Raw genomic sequence first — 22217 nt, forward strand, 5'->3', positions numbered from 1 at the left:
GATAGGAGAAGAAAGGGGAAAAGCAAAAAAGCCATCTTGCAATAGGCAATGCTTAAATGCTCAAGATTTCATGCTAGGCAAGTGACAAACAGGCTGAGGATATCCCGCATCCTTGAACACGCAGAGGCCACCCTGGGCCAAGCAGCTCCTTGCTAGCTTTCCAGCATTTTTTGGCCTGCATGCAGGCAGCGTTTATGCTGTCTCAAACACAGGCTCGCTGAACGAGCCAAGAATTTGTCCCAAGAATTTTTATGATCCCTGGAATATAAACAAGGCCGAAGAGCTCTCGTGAGGGTCTGAGCAGTCGATGGCCACCTCTCCCGCATGCCCATTTACCACAAGGATCAGCATCTGGGAGGGACCAGACAGGACTTGGGCTCCCCACCATGCCACAACACTACCCGAACGGGGAGCGTGGTGCACCTAACACGAGTGGAGATCCTCATGCAGGAGAGGTTTTCCTCTCCTCTTTCCTTTCTAGACAGACTCAAATGTTGTAGCTGCTGTCAGCTTCAAGCCCTACAGCCGGCTCAAAGGCAGGGTTGGCACGTACAGATAATCCAGGAACCTCATTTGCTTCTCCGAAACCCGGACCACTTCATTAACCAATATATCCTTCTGTTTAAAAGAGCCGATAGAAACTTGGTTTAGTAAAAAAGACTCACAATGTCTTTCCATTCCCTCTCTTCTTCCAAAGCACTTGTAAAGAATAAAGGCAGCAGGTAGAAGAAAGTCTGAAGCAGATCCCACAGGAGGTCCTGAGAAATGAGTTAGTGCCAAGAGTCCTAATCCAAAGACCAAGAAGAGGGACAGAGACAGCAAAGACTGTTAGAGACCATAAGGGACGAGGTGGGAGAGGCCCTGGAGGTGGCAGCTGGTGTCCCATGCTGCATGGGGAAGGGCAGCTGTCACAGGCAGCCCTCCTTCTGGTGCCAGCTCCAAGAGTCCCCATTCAGCATCTCACGGGGCAGCACATCTACCAGCCAAACACGGAGAACCAGCCTCTATAACCAAGCTTCAAAACCACTGCCCCCCAAGGCCAGCCTCGAGCCCAAGGCAGACAAAGCCATAAGGACTGGCTTGGATAAACAAAATAAGACAAAGCCCAGGCTGAGGCTTGATAAGGGGTCCAGGAGACCCTTGGCTCAAGAACTCATGCTCTCACTCACTGGAGTCTCCAAATCACAGCAGGAAGGGTATCGTCGTGACAGCCCACAGTCCTGCCAGTCAGCCCGGGGCTCAAAAGCAGGATTGAAGAGGTGTTGCCCTCAAACTGCAGGCGCCAGCCCAAAACTGGCTGGGCACGGAAGGGCTCAGTGCCTGCAACGGCAGGACTCATCCAGAGTCACCAACCATACAGAGTCCACCAAGAGGCCAAGCAGGGACCAGAGATTTGAGATAAACACAAGTTATTTCACTGAGGGCTGGCTGGGCAGCTGTCCTCAGCAGGCAGACACTATTGCAAGTAAGAGAGTCAAGAGTTTACATTCTGCAGAGCTGAGGATCAGCTGCAAAATGCCTTTAAAAAGCAGAGATATTTGGCTTTGGAGTCTGCAAGCAGCCAGAGGGCAGCGGCTTTGCCCTCCTGCAGCTCCCAGCTAACAGGCTGAGGGCCACAGCCCGGCACGTTGCAGAGCTCATTCGGCACAGCAGCACCTTGTGTAGGAGATGCGGAGGTGACTGCACACCAGCTCCCTCCGTGCATTCCTCTCTCGCACACCCTGCTTGCAAGGAAGGGGCAGTTAGGTAAAATTACCCACCCCGAGAAAATATTTGGGGCATGAAGGTACACACCAAATTGCTAGGAAGGGAAGGGAGGCGACCAGGTGAGCATGCTGATGGAGGGCCTTGGGCCGCCTGGATCAACCACGCCACGTCTGAGGACCTGGTGTGGGGGAGAGCCACCACCTCCACATCCTGTTTGATATCATTAAGTCAGCAGCGAGATCTGGGTCTAGATATATTTGTTTTGGTACTTGGCCAGGAGAAGCAGAGAAGTTTGTTATGAAAAAAGGGATGCTCTGTGATTATTTTCCAGAGGCCCATGAGGATCTCAGAGCACTTTGCAAGTATGACGTCCTGCTCTGCCCCAAGAGCTGTCCCCACTTTGCGCCAGTTTGCAGGGGCAAGAGTCCGGTTCACCAGCCTGCCCAAAGCCACTGCAAGCAAACAATTCCCAGCCTTGCACCTCTGAAGACCCAAATCCTACTCCAAACCCTGCAACATGTGCTATCCACCATGACCACTCACAATCGAACTAGATGCAAAAATGCACACCTGGGCTGGCTAAGGGTAAGAAGCCCTGCTAGAGAGACTAAAGGCAGACACATTTATTTTGTGCACTTTCTGATCACTGCTGCTTCTTGTTGGCATTTCAGGAGCTTCTACCACGCTTTAGGCCTATGGCCAGCTGCACCTCTCACCCCGGAGTGGGGCTGTCGCTGAGCACAGAGTCCCCATAGGGATGTCAGTTAGTCATTTCCTCCCCTGGTAAAAGAAAAAGAACAAAAACCAACCAACGAAACAAAAAACAAAAACAATAGAAGACTTCTGCCCAAAGACACAGAGGATGCTATCCTGCATCTTTTTGACATCCATGACTTTTTCAGCAAATTAGGGGAGTGCAGAGCCAAGCTGAGATGAGATGATCTCTCCAACTCCTTGGAATCCACAGCTGTGACACCCTACACAGGCGTAGGTCCTCCCCATCCCAGGACCTGCCCCGAGTTCCAGGGTTGCCATCAACCCTCATATGAATTTAAAAGATCATTTTCTCTTCTCTCCCCACCCTTCTCCTCCCAGCGTCCACCTCCAGCACTGGTGCAGGCTCACCTCACTAGTCCACTGTGTCCCACTCCCCAGGGACATCGTGGCATTGGTGGGCTGCCCAGCTGTGCATGGAGCCAGCTCCAAGCTGAATGGGCTCAGATTGCTTCTTTGGGTGCTGGGCAGGAAGAAGGGAGGGGGAGGCTCTGCTTCTGATGGCGCTTCCTGAAAAGGCTCAGCTGTTCCTCAGCAATCAGAGCATCCTGGCAGAGCAGGCCAAGTCAGTGACAACCTCGCTGTGCCAGCACGGCCGCTGGACCCTGAGGGAACCAAACTGCACAAGTACAGGCAACATCCAAGGTGCTGATCATCCATCGGGCACTGAGCACAGGATAACCCATGCCACCAGGATTTCCAGGACTGCCAAGAAGTCGCTCTCAGGTCTGGCTGGGGGTGGTCAGAGTGGAGACAACAAAAGTCACAGCTGAGTCCTCCACCCCACCGACTGCAGGAGGAAGATGCTCAATCTCTCCGCATTAGGGACTTGCCATTACTCGCACTCCTAAGAACATGGCCCCAACTTTGTCTTCACTGCCTAGCAAATCCCTTCTGCATTCCCAGGCCCAGCTGAAGGCTTTGAGACTCCGTAGCAGAGGAGGGGGGAGCAGACGAGACTTCTTGCGACAGCTTGGCCGTGGAATGTCCTATTTTTATACTCTTGTTTTAAAGAGTTGCACCGCGTCCCTGACCTTGCTGACTCGCTTCCATTTCTCATACATTCCTGGACTGCTTGATGGAATTTTTTTTACAAAACAAGCAACCTTTAGAAGGAGGTACCTCCCCAGAGAAGGTTGAATTCATCTGCCAAATTGTGATGAACCCAATAAAAGTCTTGTTGTGGACACCAAGCTCCCTGTTCCTACTCAGGAACTTTTACCTCCACACCTTTATTTTGCTTGACACACCCAGGGCCCAGGCAGGCACAGACACACTGTCCGCTCTTGCAACATCCACTCTGGGTCAGAACAGGCCAGTACCCGTCACCACAGGCTGCCCTGCTCTGGCCTGTTGCATTGCTGAGGCTGGAGCTCCCTGGGTGCATTTCAGAAGAATAGGGGCATGGGTTAGGTGGTCCCCTTCCTAAAAAACATGATGGATATGCATTCACACAGGCTGGCCTTGAAGACAGCCACAGCTAACATACAAGGCTCAAGTCTGATCTCATAGAGATTGATGCAATCTCTAGGTTTCTTGATCATACTGTAAACCCCAAACAAAAGCAGAAACCAACCCAAATTGGTAATCACACCTCCTCCAGCCTGGTCTGAACGTGCATCTGCAAATCAACTCTGGTCTGCCCAGGGGTGCAAGACCCACGGGGGCTGCTGAGAACATGTGGACCATTCAGCTGACCAGGCAGCACATCTCATCCAAGACATGGGCTGCAGATGTTACAAAAGGGAAGACACAAGCAGGCACAAAGGGCAGTGTGGTGGCAGGGGGAACGGCCATAACAAATCTTGGGGTACTCGACTCTCTAGATGAACACCCAGCCGGGTACCCCTGCACTCCCACAGCCATGCGTCCCTTACCAAGGAGAGGGTTCAGGGGAGTTCATTCACATCTCCCCCTTCCCTTAGGCATGCAGAAGTCAGGAGAAGCCAACGTGCACGGTGACTCAGTGGGAATGAGCACATGAACAAAGTTCGGCGAGGTGCCAGCCGTTTTGCTATAATGCCATCTATCAGCAACAGCTTTCTCATCGCTGAGGGCAGGACTCCAGTGTACTAGATGCTGCAAGGTGTTGGCTCTTTGCCCCTTACAGGGCTCACAGAACCTGCTCTAAGGCGAGGTGGAAGAAGAACATGGTGGCTTGCGATCATTATATCCAGCCAGGAAATGCAGGTCCATCTGAAGCACTGGATTCTCTGCACCAGCCACACACTGGGCTCCAGGAAACTCAGACACATGATAGCCTCAGCGATGGTAAAAAGTCCCTTGGCACTGCTGGTGTTCCCATCTGTAGTTGTAACGAAAGGAAACATAAGGGGAGAGACAGCAGCAGGGGTAAGGAAAGCTTCCCCCAAGGGCACCTGGGACATCCAGTCCCTGGCTACACTCCTGCTCCTTCTCCTCTAGCACTTTGCTGCTTCAGAAGTCAGCTCACGTTCTGCTACGAAAACCTCAGCGGTGCTTACCCTGATTTCTAATAGCTCCATTTGTGCAAGCTGTTTGCCATGAACTCCAAAACAGTCCAGTCAGCCCCATTCCAGGGCAAAGTGCTAAGAACAGAGGGAAGCAGCAAGAAGAGAAGTTCCCAGCTGAGATCAGAAACTGGCTTCAGAGACTTCCAAAAGCTGGCAAGCATGAGGAGGCTGCTGCAGGCCGGCCAACAACGGCTGAGAAGAACGATACTGTCTCACCACTGTGGCCTTGAGGAGGCAGGAGGGGTCAGTGCTGTGGGAGAGTTGAGGATGCAATATGATGGACTTGCATCACCGTTCCCCAGATGGACACTGCTAGCGAGCCACGCTCTGGAAAAGAGAGGTGCATCCAAGATCCCTGAGGAGTTAACAAGGAGGAACTTGAAGCCACCAGTCACTAGGGCGAGCTAAGAAGCTCTACTGCCTGTAAAAAGAACAAGGGGCCCGCAGTCATCTGGGACCAGACACGTTTTCACTTTCATCGTTAAGGACAGCCTTGAATACATCAGCATCCTGCAGCCTCTGTCTGTGCTCCTTCACCATTGGAAAAGCACCTGTCCATGCCAGCTCCTTCAGAATATTTATGAACCCTTTATTTCCCTCCAGGCCTCTTTTATGAGCTTGAATTCATGCTGTTCCCCTTGCAACTCTTACACTGTTCCTTTGTGCTTGGGCACTGCCTTCATACTCGCTCTCCGTCATGTATTTCATTGCTTTTGTGCAATTCCTTTCCAATTTTTGGGTCATTGCAAAGCTCCCAGGAGAGCAACAGTGAACTGCAGTGTAGCAAGAGGAAGTCAGGAGGTGCCCAGTCTTGCCGCTAGCTCAGCCTGGCAAGGAGGAACTGAACACTATAATCCAGCGGCTTATACAGCACAATGCAATGCATGAATTGAGAGCTCATTTTTAATTTGAGGGTTCATTTTATTTACTGCCAGTAAAAAGCCAGTCGGTTGACACCAACAGTAGAGCGGCTGCTGTTTTCCAAGCACTGATGAGAAATCAAAGCCATTCCTACCAGTTCTAATTATAGGCCCTGGACAAACGATCTCCCTTTCCTCTTCTAACCAACAGCTTCCCATCACGCACAGCCCGAGGTCCTGTCGCCGTCTCTCTCTGTCGAAGCTCGCGCTCCCTTCACTTTCCGAGAGAGGAAGTGTGAACAGCCCGCAGTGTGGCAGCTCCACTGAACCAGCAAGAGAAAAACCCCAAAAGTAGCTGCTAGCAAGAAACCACAGCACGGCCAGAGCCCAGCACTCGAGTTCGTCTCCATTTGATCCTGGCCGGGAGGCAGAAGAGGAGGGCTTGGTCCCCAGTAACACATCCACAAGCAATAAATACCACTGGGGAGACATCTGAAGTCTTTCCCACTGCTTTTCACACAAGAAACAACTGCTTGTGACAGAAACTTCAAACCACCTTCTCTTTAGAGCCCCAGCTGCACCTCGAGGAGCAGAGGAGACAGCCCAGCATGCACCCGCAGTCCCGTGAGAGCCCACAGCCCCGCTCACGCTACTGCTCTCAGCTTTTTAACGGGCACGAGCGAGTCCTAGAAACTTGTTATCAGCCAGAAGTGCCTTCAACAAGCCCTGTCGTTAAACACACAAATTAACTTTGGGCTACAGCCAAAAGCCAGCCTCACCCCCTGGTTGCTGGGTGTGCTCGTTGCACCGATTTGAAAACAAAATCCCTCCCAGGGAGCCGCACATGGAGCTCGGTGCTTCGGCAGCCGGTGGTCTCCAGCCTCCCTGCGGTGGGCTTTCCCGGCGCTGGAGCACCCAGCGCTGCTCCTGCAGCAGCAGGAAGGGTTCTGCCGCCAGCTCCCACCGCGGCACCGAAGCATCTCCGACGGACCCGTGAGCACCACGGCCCCGCACGCCGAGGCAGACATCCCCCAGGCCACGGGGGAGACAGTGGTCTGTGCTCGCCGGCACAAGGAGAGAGCTGCCGGCCGGCAGCCCAACACAGCAGCGCAAGCCACCGCCGCGGGAAGAGGAAGGAGCTGAGCCTTCAGCCCTGCGCAGGTGGCTGAGGCCGGCTCCAGGCTTAGAGGAGCCGTGCCCTTACCTTGCGGTGCAGCAGCTGCGACTGCGGCCCACCGTTGCCTTCGATTTCATAGCGGACGCTGTTGAAGAGCGCTACTCCGTACTGCTCCTTGTAGCACCGGCAAAACTCATCCAGCACCTTCCCGGTCTTCTCTGCAAGAGGAGAGCAGAGTGGTGTTAAGGCAGGGGTATCATGGCCCCCAGCACCAGACCTTCTCCCCCACCTTCCTGATCACCTCCAGCTAGTTCAGCTTCATGCGTACAATCAACAAACCTGCTCTTTCTCTGCAGCGGGGGGAAAATTTCAACCCGCTAAAGTCCTCCTCAGCCCATCAATGCAGTGACAGCAGCCCATGGGGCAGAGCCCAGAGCTTCATTAGGAGACAGCTCCAAGCACTAACCCTTACAAGTATTCAGCAGTTTGTTGGGGCAACAGCTGAGCATCTGTGAGGAACAGGCAGAAAGGCTCTCCAGAAAAGCTGGAGGCAGCTAGCTTAACTGCAGAGGAGACGGGGAACATGCCCCAGCATTTCAGGGGGTCACTTGGGGCTGCCTTGGCTCCAGAGGTTACCCAAGAGCTTAGCATTGGCTGCAGGTGAGATGAGTCTCACCTGCTACACCGCAAGTGGCTTGTCCAGGGCACCCGGGGTGAAGGGGCCTGCCGTCTGCAGTCCCCCCTTCCCAGCCCCGTCTGCCCATCTCATCCTTCAAAGGGAAGGGGAACAACCTCCTAGGCGTGTTTTGGAGACTCTGGTCCCTCAGGCTGAGACTCCACCAGGATCCACATGGCCCCAGGACAATGCTGACACTTGGTCCCCCCCAGACAACTGCCTCACACACAGCTCGGTTCAACCCTGCGCACCCAGCCCAGATCGTTCCCGGGGCAGCAATCAAGGCACTTGGCCCAGCAGCTTTCTGTGCAACATTTCCCATTGCCAGAGCCTGGGGATGCCCTGCCGAGGCCCGCTGGGCTGGCTGACGCTGCTCATGGGGCAGATCTCCATCCCCCAGCCCTGGAGCGCTCACCCAACCTGCGATCAGGAGCCACCGACCTCCTGGTCCCGTGTTTGCTCAGCGACCTCCAGCCCACACCGGGGCCCTATGTTTTTTCCCAGAGCCTCTGCACTGTGTGAGGAGCACCGATGGAGCACCGTCCCCAGCCCGGCGTATCTCCCGCCCTCGAGACGTTAAAGCTTTCTGCTCCTCTCCGTGTTGCTGCGGGGCCTCTCGCTCCCCGGGCCCTGCCAGCAGAGCTTCTCGCACCGGCTCCTGCCACGGCACCTTTCCGGGCCCCAAGTGCCTCGGCCTCTGCGCAAAGCACCCCGGGGCAGGACGACGCTGGCACCGTCAGCGGGGCTCTGGCATCTCTTAACGAAGCGTGAAGGTGCCTCGCGCCAGTGTTCCCCTGACTAATCAGCAGGCCCAAGGGCTGGGCTGCCCGTACCTCCCACATACCCAATAAACGTGGGGCCGAGCTGACTAGCTTAACCAGCCCGGGGGAAGGGATGGAGAGACAGACGCCCCCGGAGCTGGGTCCTCTCCCAGCAGAGCCGCACGCCCCAGGCTCACGGGCTGCAGCCAGCATCGCCTGGCACCCACCCCCTGCTCCAAAACCACCCGCAGCCCTCTGGGACCGTCGCCTCCGACCCGGGCACGGACTTGCCAAACCCCCGTGCCATCTCCTGTCTCTTCCCGCTTGCGCGGGCTGCTGGGAAGGGATGTGGCAGGATCCGGGCAGCTTGGGGCTCCTCCATCCCTATCCCTGCAGGGAAACACAGCCGTGCTGGCAGCCCCTGCCCCTCCGATCCCCGAGCCGAGGCAGAGCCCCTGCAGAACTGCTATAAACAGCGGGGAGGCACCAGCCTGCCACGAGATAGCCTAATCCCAGGTCATAAATTTGGACACCTTCCCCCTTCCCACTAACAGCCTCCGAACACCTTCCCACTGCCCTTGGGCCCATGGGAGCAGGGTTCAGCGCGGGGCCGCGACTGATGCTGCCGCCCTCTGCCCTCCGTGGCCAGCCCGGGGACTAATTCAGAGTTAGCAGAGTCTTTTTTTGGTGTTTAATGCTAATGCCTCGGATTCCTCTGCGAGGCAGGAAATTCCTGACATTAAGCTTATTCCGGCAATACGAACGGGCCCGCACGGCGCTTCCTGCGCATTGTGCAGCTCCGTGCCCCAGTCCAGCTGCACGGCCCCACTCGAGGCCCGAGGAAGGACTTCCTCCGGCATCGCCCCCGAGAGCGGGGGGCAACTCAGGCCCCCCCAGCCCGAGATTCATGGTGGGACCCCTATGAGCAACATCCCACAGAGAAGCCAGGGAGCCCCGAGCTCCACAGCCAGAGCCGCGCGGGGGGAATATGCACAGCAGGATCGGTCACGGGGCAGCGAGGGGCAAAGCCAGAAGAAGGCTGGGCATCGCATGCAGAAGACATACAAGCCCCAGGCTCTCAGTAGACTTCAGAGCCTCCTGCCCGCTCTCCAAGGAGCAAAGTGCAGCCTGATGGGAGCCACGCGCTGGGGAAAGCTGGTGGGAGCCAGCCAGTCACCGTGCCCCAGAGAGCTGGAGATGCCCCGAGAAAGCCTCTCTGCAGCATCCCTGCGCTGTCACCCACGAGCGGCTGTGCAGCCCCCGAATGCAGCTCCTTGAATCTTACTCCAGGATTTGCATTTTTTCCCTTTCCCCAGCTCTAGCGAGCCTGCATGGAGGCGGCAAGCTCCCACCTTCCTGTAAAACCCAAAGGTGGGAGAGCAGCTGAGATCGGCCAGCCCAAACCCCGACTCTGCCCCAGCATGTCCCGCCCCAGTGGCATCCTCCATCGCGGCCGGCGTGGGGCCGGGAGATGGGCCCCACAGAGGGCCTGGGGCACGCGGGGCACCGGCTGGTTGCACCCCACAGGGAAGCCCGGCGGGCTCAGCCCCAGCTTCTCCCCCCGCTTCAAGGAGGGCCAGGGGGGGCAGTGGGGCCGGAAAGTGCCCCTCGCACGCTCCGCGGCAGGGGAAGAGGCAGAGTTTGGGCAGCTGCCCACTAGGTCCCACAGCAATGGCTGCTTTTAGAGCCGCTTATGCATCACACATCGCCAAGCCACCTGGACTTAAAGCTAAGAGCAGAGCTGACTAGCACCAGAAATGAGCTGTTTTCCCCACAAGCAGTTGCAGGATAAATCACTGCACCCCCCCCATCCAAGCTTTCATCCCTATTAAAAAAAGAAAATAAAAATCCATGCATACACACAGAAGAAAATATCAAGTGAAAATCCCCCCCCCCCCCCGCCAAGTTTCCCACCAGGGTGGGCTCCCACCAGACACCACCCTGGGACCCAAGCTACAGCCAGGGAGTGGGAGCATCTCCCGCACCCGGCGATTTAGGTCCCCAGCGCAGCGCGGGGCGATGGAGACACCTCCTCTGCGCCCGAGCCTGCTGCGCAGGAATGCGGAGCGGGCGCTGGCATCCCGGCCGGCGGCTCGGCGAGGTCCCACGCGTGGGCAGGTCGGAAGCCGCCGCTTCCAGCGAGCGTGGCACCCTGCCCCACACGGCACGCCGGGGCCGCTCGGGCGTCCCACGAGGAAACCCCCTCTCAAAGCCTCCCTGGGCTTTAAAGGCTCGGGAAGAGACTGCCAGCAGAAAGGCTTCCCGAAGCTTTCTTTGGCATGAGGGACCTCTATTCTGAATTTCTCGCTCAACTTTGCCCCAGAGAGTGTGAAAGGGAAAGAATTCAAGTCTCCTGCAACTATTTCAAACCCTTCAGCCTTTCCCAGAGATGGGGCGATAGGAGGCGGCAGGAATGCTGTATCGGCATCCTCGGCGCGGAAGCCAGCGCGATGCTGGGTGCACGAAACCAGACAAAACACACACATGCACGCGCGGGCCCTGGCGCGGCTCGGCACTTGTGACAGCAGCCAAAAGTCTCTTCCAGCCGCAGCCACCCCAGAGCTGCGTTTGCAGCAACGGCCGCCCACCGTGCTGAGGGGCTGCGCGAGGGACGAAGAGCAGGACCAGCTTGCTCCAGCACGGTGCAAATCCTGGATATACCCCAGCTAGGAGCTGGGAATGGCACAGGAAAAAAAATGTCACGAGATCGTAATGGCTGGGAGCAGGTAGCCGGGCGCCAGATGGGATCACGACAAAACGGTGGCGAAGGACCACATGCAACCTTCCCCCTCTGCCGATGCTTTGCCGCATCCATTTATCAAGCAAGGTGGCAGCAGCCAGCTCTGAAGACCGACGGGGTGCTGCACTTGGGTGGGAAGTGAGCATTGCCGGAGACCGTGGCAGGATGGTCCACAGCTCCAGCATCCCTCCAGGACGCCCCAGTTTGGTCACTCCCGCTGGTCTCAGGGCTCAGCAGCAGCTTGCATCTCATCCGGCGCTTCCCTCCCGAGTGATCCTGGAAGGACGTTTCGGGGCTCAGCTGCCACCCAAACCGCTCCCTCCCACGCGGTCTGCTCTCCTCCTAGGTTATCGGCAGATCCGACAGCGCCGGCACCGCGCGCCTGGTTCTGCGCCTGCACCAACAGCCCCAAGGTGCTCGCGTGTGGGGCTCTCGCGGGGTTTTGGCCCAGGGCAGCAGGAGAGCTGGCAAGGCGCGAGGCTCCCCCAGCATCCCCGTGCCGCTCGCCAGGGACCAGAAAGGCAACGCCTGGCTCGGCGCAGCAGCCCGGCCACACTGGGAGGTCGATCGCCCGGAGAGGGCTTCAGCCGTGGTCCCCAGGCGGATCCCAAGCCAGTCCCAGCACGAGGGACGCGGTGCCAGGGAGCGCCGGCACGGAGGGCATGGCGGCGAGGTCCTGGAGGAGGTGGCGCCGGGGCTGGAGAATCGCCTGGGTTTAAGGAACACATTTTGCATGCCAAAGAATGAGAAGCCTGCTCATACGAGCAGAGAAATTCCTCACCCTTATTTTGGCATTTTCTAGTGGAAAAAAATAGCCTGTTGTTACTCCATTTGCTTGTGTCCACTAGGTACTTCTGTTGCAGCCTGCAGTCTACAAAAATCTATTATTTTGGCTGGAGCTTTGGGCAGCAATGTTGACAGCTAAGATTTAGGAGGGCATTTTGAAGTTTAATTTCCTTTCAGTTCATGGGAAAAAAGAGCTCTAGTTCCCCAGCAGTCAAGACAGCTTAGTCACTCATTCTTCACTGATTAATGACGGGGCCAATTAGGAGTTCTTAAGCAAATGGAAAAGCAAAAGTCAATTACTTGCAGATATTGAAACAAAAGATTCACAGTCAAATATCCAAGACAACTAAATCTTCCCCAGCTCCAACAGTTTAGCAGCGCAGAAAGCCACGTTACCCTTCTGGATATTTATGGCTAGTGGGCAGAAGGAAGCAGGCGGGGGACGCGTCGCAGAGGCCCACAGCTCCGTGCCAGGAGCTCCAGTTCAATTTCCTTTGCTGCCCTGCTAGCACAGGGCTGGCAGCACCCTTCACCTCCATGCTAGTAGCAAACCCTGTCCCCTGCCATCATCTACCTTGCACACTTCAAGTCCTTAAAACCCCAGCTCCTGGGGTAAACGATGCTACAGAGCCTCTGCTCTCATTCCAGAACGTCTGTGCAGGAAGGGGTGTGAATCATGACCCTCCACTCATGAATAACATCTTTTGGATTGCAAGCTAAGAATCAAACCTTCCCCTTCCCTTCTCTCACCCCCACCCCCTCTTTTTGCTTATGAGAAGAAAGGCTTTAATTAGTGCAACTTAAGGTTGAAGACATGCACAGTCTGTAATATCGCCAGCAAGCCCCATCAGCGGCACGACGACCCTGGGACGCGTGACAGTTCCTCCCCCCCGACTCATTCCCCTGAGATCCACGAGCCGCCTGCTCGCAGCTCCAGCCCTGTGCCGCAGCCACCAGCTGTGCCTGGTTTCCGGCTCTATAGATATCCCAGGGTCTGCTCTTGGGAAGCATCTTTGTCCGCACACTTCCAGGGCTGCCGGGAAGAGGTGCCTCTTCCAGCGAGCAGAGCCTCAGGCAGGCAGCTGGGTTTTGGCTCAACGTCCGACTCCCCACGGACACGAGGCGCCAGAAGCACTTCAGCACTCGTGCAGTTGCCTCCTGCCATTTAGACCAGCTGATCCCAAGCCGCGAGGCAAGACAGGACGTGCAGCTCAAGCCACTACACGCTGTCGGCCCCGCGCAGAATTTGCTTGGGTTTCTCTGCAACCACGCTCAAACCAGAAGCAAGGAGAGGTGCGTGGACACACTTGAGAGGTCTGGAGGAGGTGGGCCAGAGGTACCGCTGGTTCAGCAGCGGCATGGAGAGGTGACGTAAGGAGAAACGTAAGGAGCAGATTTAGGCAACTAACAATGCTATAGTTGAGTTTTGCTCAAGAAAAGAGGTTGGGAAATCTGTGCTTGAGATCACAGCAGATGCTCTGAAAGCCTCTCCTGTCCTATGGGCTGGTCCAGGCAGCTGAACTTAGCCTCTCAGACACATGTGCATACACAGACCAACAGCAGCATCCCCCTTGTGTGGGGCTTGATGTGCCAGGACCTGGCTAAAAGACCCCACCTGGGCCAGCACCCCATGGCATGCACCTCCAAGGTCCCCTCCCAGCAGCCTTCTGATGGCTGCAGAAGTCAGAGACCACAACCGAATTTTGTGCAGAGGCAGGAAACATGTAAGATGCTTCCAAATACCTGGAAGGAGCCATCCTGCCCTTTCTCTCTCCTTTAAGAGGCTGAACATAAACCCCCAAGCCATCACCTTGCAGCACTGGGGATTGCCAGACAGGTCAGACAGCTGCCCCCTCTTTGGTTGGGCAGTCAAGGCCACCCACAAGCTATCTTCCCTCCATCCAGCAGCTTTGGCTGTGCATCTGGCCAAGAGCTAAAGGAATTTTTGGAAAGCCAGAGGGTGCGTGGCAGTCCAGGAAGCTTACACTGGAGCCCACACAGGCGTCTCAGCTCCAGAAAGCTCACAGCGTGCTTTTCCCCAGGCCTCAGGCCAGCAGAGAGGAGCCCCAGCGCCAGGCACCATCCTACAGCAGCGTAAAGCAGATCCTCCTCTCCTGGTAGCGGGCAATGGCGAGACAAGGCGGCAGAGGCGTTTGGCCTCCACATCCTCCACCCATTCTTAGGTGCCAAGTCTTGTCCTGTCCCCCCACTTGACTGCCGGCGAGGAGCACACATCCCAGCTGTGACGAGGCCATGGAGGCATGCGGCTCAGCTTGCTTCCGCCCCTCCAAGCAGCAAACGCCCCTATCTGGGTGCGGGTGCAGACACCCACGGGAAAGAGTTTCAGCAAGTCGGGTGCATACAACAGCAGAGGGACTTTCCTTCACAGGGTGGTGACAGGTCCCCAGCCTCCTTTAGACTCCGCTTTCCCACGAGTCCCAAACACAATCTTCGCTCTAGGACCTGAGGCTGGAGCACACACACACGTAGGGCTTATCCAGAGCAGATCAGAGCTCCGGACACAGAGTCTGGATCCACTTCCCAACATAATGGCCACGCACCCCTCCTTCACGCAGAAATCCCTGAGCTCCCGGGCACCACAGGCTTCCCCCATTGCTCCGAGTGCCACCAGCCTGGTCCCCACTCGCACCAAACGCAACCTGGCTCTGCAAACCACCACCTATGGCCCGGTGCTCTGCGCTTTGCGACCGGCCCAGGGCAGCAGTGACCCTCCTGCCGCAGCCCGAGGTTGCTCGGCTGAAGCAGGCTCCAGCGAGTTGCTCCTGTTCCTTGACAGCAAGGCAGGACTGAGGCAAGTTATCAGCAATAAGTAGTTTATGGTTGGAGCTGCGTGTCAAACAGCACCCACTAACGCTAACGCCCCTGTCTCTGCCAGGGCTGGGATCCCTGCTGAGCCTCCCAATAGCACCCTTAATCAGAGACTTCATCTACTCCTCTGCCTCCGGGTTTCCCCTCCTTCCCTACAGAAGCATCCCGATGACTAAGACTCACGTGGTGCTTTGCAGGCTGCGACAAAGGGGCTCTACAGCAAGCCAGCTTTCACACGAAGGGCAGAGAAAGGGCTCTGTGTTTCGCAGGGGTGGGACAGACATGCCAAGAGCAGGCTGGGCACAATGACGGGACTGGCTTTTGGGAGCAAGACAAGTTCAGGTTGTATCTTCCAGTGTCCACCCTGCCTTTGCAAGGGGCGCGTCCCTAAGGCACCCGGCTGTTTCCTACCTCACCACACGTCCTGCTCCCCCAGCGATGCTCCAGCCTGCACCGAAAGGCCACCAGGGCCAGGAGGACGCTGCCACCTCCCAAGCCAGCGCTACCACAAACTCGCAGGAACGCCAAGGTCAACAGCTCACGAGAGAGAATAACGACCACAATTTGCTCTCTCCAGCTGACACACTACTCCCTGGAGGACACCCTAGAAGGGCAACGAAGAACAAGCAGGCAATGCGGGTTTGGGTTTTCTCCCCCTCCGAGTCCTGCAGAAGCTGAATCATAACCGAGGACTGCAAAGCCCGCTGGGTGAGAGGCCTCTTGCAGGTAAAACGAGCCGAGAGGTAGTTTCTGCCCACCCCTTGTACCAGTTACGCAACAGCGGCAGAGCACAACTACCAGAAACCACGGCCCAGCCCAAAACGGCGACAGCAGAACAGGTACGGGCTTCTGGTTCACCGGGAAGGGAATAAACCCTCCAGAGGCCTGGGCACTGGCTACGCAGGTACCACTGCCAAAGGCACAGGCAGCTCCTATCCTCACTTGAGATAGCTCAAGGTCTGCCCAGAGCAGCACCGCAGCGGGAGGTAGTTCTCACCATCAGAAAGACTCAAAACATCACAGCAAGCTGCTGAAGTAGAAAAGCAGGAGCCAGGAGTGGGTTTTGCCTGGAGTAGGTGCATTTTGCTCCTTAAAGCATCTCCAGTACCCTGAGTGCCCCTATACAGGCGGAGCAGAAAGCAGCCCTAGGCCTCGCTGCCCCTGCAACCAGAGCCATCCCCAGCTCTGGCACCCCTCACACCAGAGCCAAGAAAAAAAGAAAAATGCCATGAACCAGCACTCCCTGCTCCAGGTCTAGCCAAAGGCCTTACTGCAGAGAAGCAGCATCGGCTCCAGCTGTGGCAGCTCGTCCCCGGGAAGCCCTGATTCAGGGGCACCATCCCAGGGACCAGCACCAGCTCCTTCCCCTGCATCGCTGTACCCTTCCCTCCAGCTGCTTTTATTGCCCTCTGCATTTCAGTTCACCTGCGGTTGTGCCCCCTGCTCCAGCTTTCGCCAAGCCTCAGCAGCAGTGCAGGTAAATGTTCATATACAAATGTTCATGTTCACATCAGCGCGCAGGACGGTACTGCTCAGGTTATTTTGGCAGCATCCCCTTCCCCTCCCTATCACCGGGCAAAAAAGCGCCACTGACAGGAAGGGCAAGAGCTGCTTCTCCACTGCTTTGAGACTCGCAGTTCTTCCAGTTGAGCCCAATATGGGAAACTTGCCCCTCTGAGACTGCAGTGGCGATGAGACCCAGGGCTCCCGGTTTGCTCTCACATTGCAGCACTTTTTCCAGAAAAGGCCTTCCTGGTGGCAACGCAGCTTGCAGGAAGCCCTGCCAGCAGGAGTACATGGACAGAGCCCGTTTTCTTCACTACCCTTGAAATCATGTGAAAATGAGAGTGATGCTTTAAATAGCCCCGGCCACGGCTGGCAGAGTCAGCGGGTTGGGCAGTGGGGTGCTCAGATCCCGCACAGTCGCCACCGCACCGTGCCGCGGCAGGCGGCTGCACTCAGCAGCCGGGACAGCTCCTGGGACAACGACCCATCCCAGGGCATTTCCACACGGATACCCGGGAAAGGGCAGCAGGCCGGCAGCCTCCTCCTGCCCAAGGCCTCACCAAGAGCAGGGGAGCAGCCAGATATTAGCAGGATTGTTAAAAAGGACAAATCTGCACGTGCACAGCCATGCTGAGAGAAAACCAAGGCTGGGATCCCCCAGCCCCGTTTCACCCAGGCTTGGTGAAGCAGGACTTCTTTGCTCCCTGGAGAAGGACCTATTGCTTGTGCCTGGCGGTTGGATGGCTGGGAATTTGGAAATGGCAGAGTTTGCACATGGCTGGGACGGCAGTGGCAACTGGTGCCACCAAGCTGTCCCCACCTCGCGGCCATGGCAGAAAGGTTTCCGGGCCCCGCACCTCGGAGCCACGCTCCCGGGGAGGCTGCCAGCTTGAGGGAAGATGGCACATGCGGCCCCTGTCCCCCATCCTGCGCTCAGCCCCAGCGCCGGGAGGAGCATCACTTCCCCATCACGCGGGTCCTGCTGCCTCAGGCTCATACCCAAGGACGGGAGGAGGCTGGATCCAGCCGGATCCACACGGCTGCTACACCACGCAACGGGCACCGGGAAAGGCCTCCGGCTGCCGCGGTGCTGCCGCCCTTCCCAGCCGTGCCCGTAACGGCTCCCAGCACCCCCATGAGCAGCCCTCGCTGCACGGCCCAGCAACAGCTCCAAAACTTCCCCAGGCCCCGGGTGGTCCCTCTGAAGGGAATTCTGCAGCACGAGGCTTTTTGATGTAGCACGGGACTTGGGGTAAAGACAGGCTCCCATGGGCTGGCGAGGGACCAGCAGTCTGGGAAGGACGAGCATCTCCTCAGACACCTGGATCCCCGGGGGCTCACGGGGGGACAGTCCCCATAGCCAGAGGGGACACGGTGACGTGCTGCCTGTGCACCCTGGGAGGGCACAGCTCCAAGCCATGCTGCCCTGGCACCAGCCGGGGCAGGCAACCATGGCTGAGCTTTGCCCCTGCCCCACAGCACCGCGTTTACCCTGGATGGAGGAGATGAAGCCGCCTCCATGACCTACAGCGGTTTCTCCTGGCCTGAGAGCACGGCTGTCGCCATATCGCATATCGATGCTCCTCTGAGCATCCCTTGCAGAGTGAAGAGCCTGCCTGGGTCAGCCTCTGAGCGCATCCCTGCAAACCGCCTGGTCGAGCTGCGAAACGCCGGCGCCCGGAGGGCAGGCCCCGCCAGGGAACCTCAGCAGAGCTGCTCTTCCAATGAAAAGATGAGCTGAGGCCGTAAATTATAACCCTTCCAAACAGGTTAGGGGAGCGAGACACCAAAGCCCAATAAGCCCCACCAAGGCCCACCTACGCCCAAACCCTCGCGGCTCCTGTTGCTTGGCCTTGGGATTAGCAAAGAAAGCCAGCTCCAGGTCCGGCCAGCAGCAGAGAGACTTCTGCAATGCAGACATGTATTCCCACCCCACGAGCTTTAATCCTTTTATCACCTGGGCATCACCTCCTCATATCCCCTCAAAGACACCCAATAAACTGAGATTGGAGATGTCCTTTCCCTTTTCCTGACTCAGTAGGATCTCGGGCAGGCAGGAAAGGGTTGCAGTTTAAGGGAAACCAGGAGAACATGGTAAGGTTTACTGCTCCTCTGTATAAAGATATGTTTAACCACAGCTGTGGCAAGGGAGCGGAGCTCCCCTGAAGGACTCCTTGGCCCTCCAGAAAGCTGGTCCCTGCTGCTGGTGGCTGGGGTGAGCAGGCTTCCTTTTGCAACGCGGCAAGCGACAGCAAAGCCTCAGCAGGGGATTTGGACCTGCCCCACAGACGCATCTCCATGAGGTGCACCCCAGCACTGCTGCTACCGGTGGCTGCCTTGGAGCTCTCCTGGGCATCTCCCCCAAAGCTGCTAGAAAACGAACGAGACAGTGCAGGCATCCCCGCTCACTTCATCCTTCCCCGTGGCTCAGATGCCCCTGCCTCCAAGGAGGGAGCATCAAGCTGATGCTTGCTCAGGACCTCCCAGCTGACCAGGGGGATATCAGAGCCCTGGGTGCAGGATTGGCACCACCCGGAAGACAGCCAGTCGCCAGGACCGACTCTCTCCTTGCAGCATCCCAAGGCAAGGGCAAAGCGAGGCAGGTCCCCTCATCATGGGCGTCAGTCACTGCCTCCCACCACCCAAAACATCCCCAAGCCTCTGAGCATCCCCCTCCAGAGGTGGAGGCACCCCCAGAGCTAGCAGTAACCAACAGTTGAGCTGTTGCAGCCTAAAGCAGATGCCAAACCACACTCTCGCAACCCAGGGGAGTTTGGAGCGCGCAGTCTGACACAACCCAATGGGAGCAGTCAGCCAAAACTTCTCTCCAGACCACATCCCGTTTTGTAAGCCCAGATCCCAAAGTCCCTTTCACCAGATGCATTTCTCAGGGAAGAGTTATTCCCGGCCTGCTGTTATTTAAATATATCGGGGACAGGGGAAGGTGTCTTTGAAACCCAAGCCTTCCCCCACAAAGTCCCCTGGACTGACGTAGGTAGGATCATGAGAAGGAGCCGAGAGCAGCAACTGGGAACGCGGCACACGAACCACTGGAATAAAACCTCATTGAGGGGAGAGAATTTTCCCCCTGGCCAAAAAAGACAAAAACCTCATTGAATCAGAGCCCTTTGGCCCAGTTCAGCCGTGTCCCCCGCACCCGTGACGAAACCTTGCCTGGCTCATTTCCCCTGGCTGGCCCGCAGGGGAGGCCTGAGTCACTGGCGGCCAGAGGAAAACCACAGCCGCCAAGCAGGGCCTGGCCATTTCGAGACAGGCGAGAGAAGGGAAAACCTGCTAGCAGCGGCACAGGGAGAGAGAAATCCTCTCTCCTTCAGCGCGCACGGCTCCCATGGCTGAGGAGTGACGGTGACCTCCAGCGAGGTGGTTATGGCCAGCCGGGGAAGCGCCATGGGCGGCTGCGTTTGCAGAGCAACGGGGAGCGAAGGAGGGGAGCGGACACCCGGCGGGGCCCTGCCTCCACCGAGGAGGGAGCATGATGCCTGAGGACCACGCTTGCATGGACAGGGAGGGAAGGGATACACCAGGCTCTCCTGGCTCATTGCGACAGCCCACGCTGTCCGATACTGCCAGGCTGAGCTCGCAGGAGAGCGGCAACCGCTGGCCGTGAGGGCACAAGCGAGCCCTTCCTTTGCCTGGTGCCGGGGGCCACAGGACACCGTCAATGCCCAGCTCCAGGGTGCTCCCAGGGCAACTCCCAGCTGCAGAGCTGTGCCCAAGAGGTGGGATGGGGGGTTTCCATCTCCTGCGGGTGCTCCAGGTTACTATTTTCCCCTTAGCGACTGCCGTTGCTGAAGGCTCAACCCCCCTCCAAGCTCCTCCACGCCATGGGAGACACGGTGCCCTGCCCTAGATCCGGACACCACGGCTGCACCCCAGCATGGGAACAGCCTCTCTCGAACCCAGCAGCTGCTCCAGCAGCCCCGGCCCTTCGCTGCCATGCTGTTGCCCATGAGGATGAAACCAAGCCCACCCGGGCTGGCCGGGGGCACAAGCCCCTTCGCCAGGTGCCCTGGGGAACCTCATGCGTCAGCCGGCTGCTGCTCTGCAACGAACCGGGGAGACTCGTGATCAGCGTGCACCAGCCCCGCGAGGGCGACGGCTCTGCAGCCAGGCTCACCGAAGCGGCAGGGGAAGGAGTTAATCGCTAATTCAGCTGGTCAATGATTAGTGAGGAGGGAATGGCTGCTGGGGAGGGGAGGGGAGGGAAGGGAAGGCGCCCAGACTCCTGGCAGCCCCCAAAATGGATGGCATTGAAAGACATATCCTCACGGGCTGGCACTTCTCTGCCTCCAGCCCTTGCAGTTTACACCTCGGAGAGGCGAAGAATGGACGGAAGCCGATTTCCAGCGAGATAAACAGAGCAGAAACAAACGGGCCCCTCCTCAGCCGGCCAGCGGCTCCCATGCGCAAACAGCGGAGCTGGCAGCGCCGTCCCAGCCCAGGGCACTGCCCGCCCGGGCGGGGTCAAGGGCAGCCCGTGCCGCCCACCCTGGGCCAAGGGCACGGCCGGGGAGCCGCCGTGGGCCGCCCGACCCGCTTTTCCCGTGCCCGGCGCCGCGGGGCGAGCGGAGCTCTCGGCTGGCCCCACGCATCCTGTTTACACCGGGCCAGCGGGAGAGGAGCCTCCCGGCTCGGCCGCACGGCGCCCCACTGCCAAGCGCCAACTTTCCCACGCCGGCCACCTCCCTCCGCCCTGACCCTCGTGTGCTGCCTCGCCAGGCTTCCCACCCCGCCGCGGCTCTCCGGGAGGACAAGGAGCCTGCCTGGGCCAGCCACCACCCGGCCCGGGCTCAAGGGGCACGGGAGGCAATTTGGGAAAGGGCCACTAGGGAGGGGGCCGGTGTCACCAGCTGGGTGGGCAAAGGGCACCCAGTTCACCCCATGCATCAGAGCTGCACCAGCAGAGCCCAGCTGCACCCATGGGGTTGCAAACTGCCTCTCGGCCACCCACTTCTCCCGGAGGGTGGCCAAGGTCACTTCTCCCAAATCCCAGCGTTGCGCACGCAGGAGCGCAGCCTGGAGCAGAGGTCACCGGAGGCTGCTGGGCCGCTGCCAGCGCCACGGGGCTTCCCCCGCCGAGGGTGTGTGGCACGCTGCGGAGGGGGTGCCGAGCAAGGCCTTAGGCCAGGAGCATCCTCCGAGGCCTGAGAAACATCTGCAGCTGATGAGCAACAGCTGGCAGAGGGAGGTGCGGGAATAGCCGCAAGGGCTGACGCTACCCCGTTGGCACCGCTGCCAGCTCTGCTCTCCGGGCTGCCCCATCAGAGCGGCGCATGGGGCCAGCAAGGGCTCATCTCTAAAACGAGCTTTGGCACAGCGAGCGCGAAAAGGGGACGCAACGGCTGAGGCCGAGCAACACAGCGACGACCAGAGCAAGCTCACCAAAAGCCACAAGAGAGGCTGCGTGAGACATGCTGCTCAGCAGCCCTGGCAAAACACAGCCTAGGAGGGCAGCAGAGGCACCATGACCTTTCCGCGTTGCGACGGGCCAAGCCACGCTGGGGCATCCCCTGCCAAGCCCTGGGTCTTGCTCCGGGGAGATGCTGGGCCCCCCGAGCCATCAGTGCCATCTCCTCCTCCCAGCTCCCTCCAGTTGGGGATCTCTGCATCAAGGCTGCACTGGGGCAGCAGTACCGGGATCCAGCAGCAGCACATCGCCGTCCTGCTCAGGAGCTCTCCCACGCCACCGGCAGCCCCCGAAGGGTTAAGCTCCAGCCGGCAGTTTAGGGTTTCAGGAATCTGAATCTCTGCTCAGTTAATTTCCATCCAGAAAACACAAACGCCTTCACGTGGGCCTGACTCAGCTCCCAGCGTGAGCATCCCCCCCGCAAGAGCCGGGGTTTTCCACGCGGCGCTTCGAGGCGATGCGCGCGCGGGAGCCGGCAGCGAGCCATCATCCTGGCCAGCGACCGAGGAGAGCGGCACAGAGCGGCCTGAAAGAGGGTTTG

The 22217-nt window shown here is 58.2% G+C and overlaps 1 protein-coding gene across 1 annotated transcript in view; it reads right to left on the bottom strand.

The window, feature by feature from the left end:
• The window catches only part of NIBAN2 (niban apoptosis regulator 2), a 51685-nt gene that overhangs the window by 17433 nt on the left and 12035 nt on the right, over positions 1–22217 (bottom strand). Inside the window, exon 2 of the mRNA XM_026113833.2 lies at positions 7038–7168. Coding sequence (XP_025969618.2) covers positions 7038–7168 — 131 coding nt within the window. The remainder of the gene's footprint in view (positions 1–7037; positions 7169–22217) is intronic.

This window comes from Dromaius novaehollandiae, chromosome 20 (genome assembly GCF_036370855.1).
Source record: "Dromaius novaehollandiae isolate bDroNov1 chromosome 20, bDroNov1.hap1, whole genome shotgun sequence".
Taxonomy (NCBI): domain Eukaryota; kingdom Metazoa; phylum Chordata; class Aves; order Casuariiformes; family Dromaiidae; genus Dromaius; species Dromaius novaehollandiae.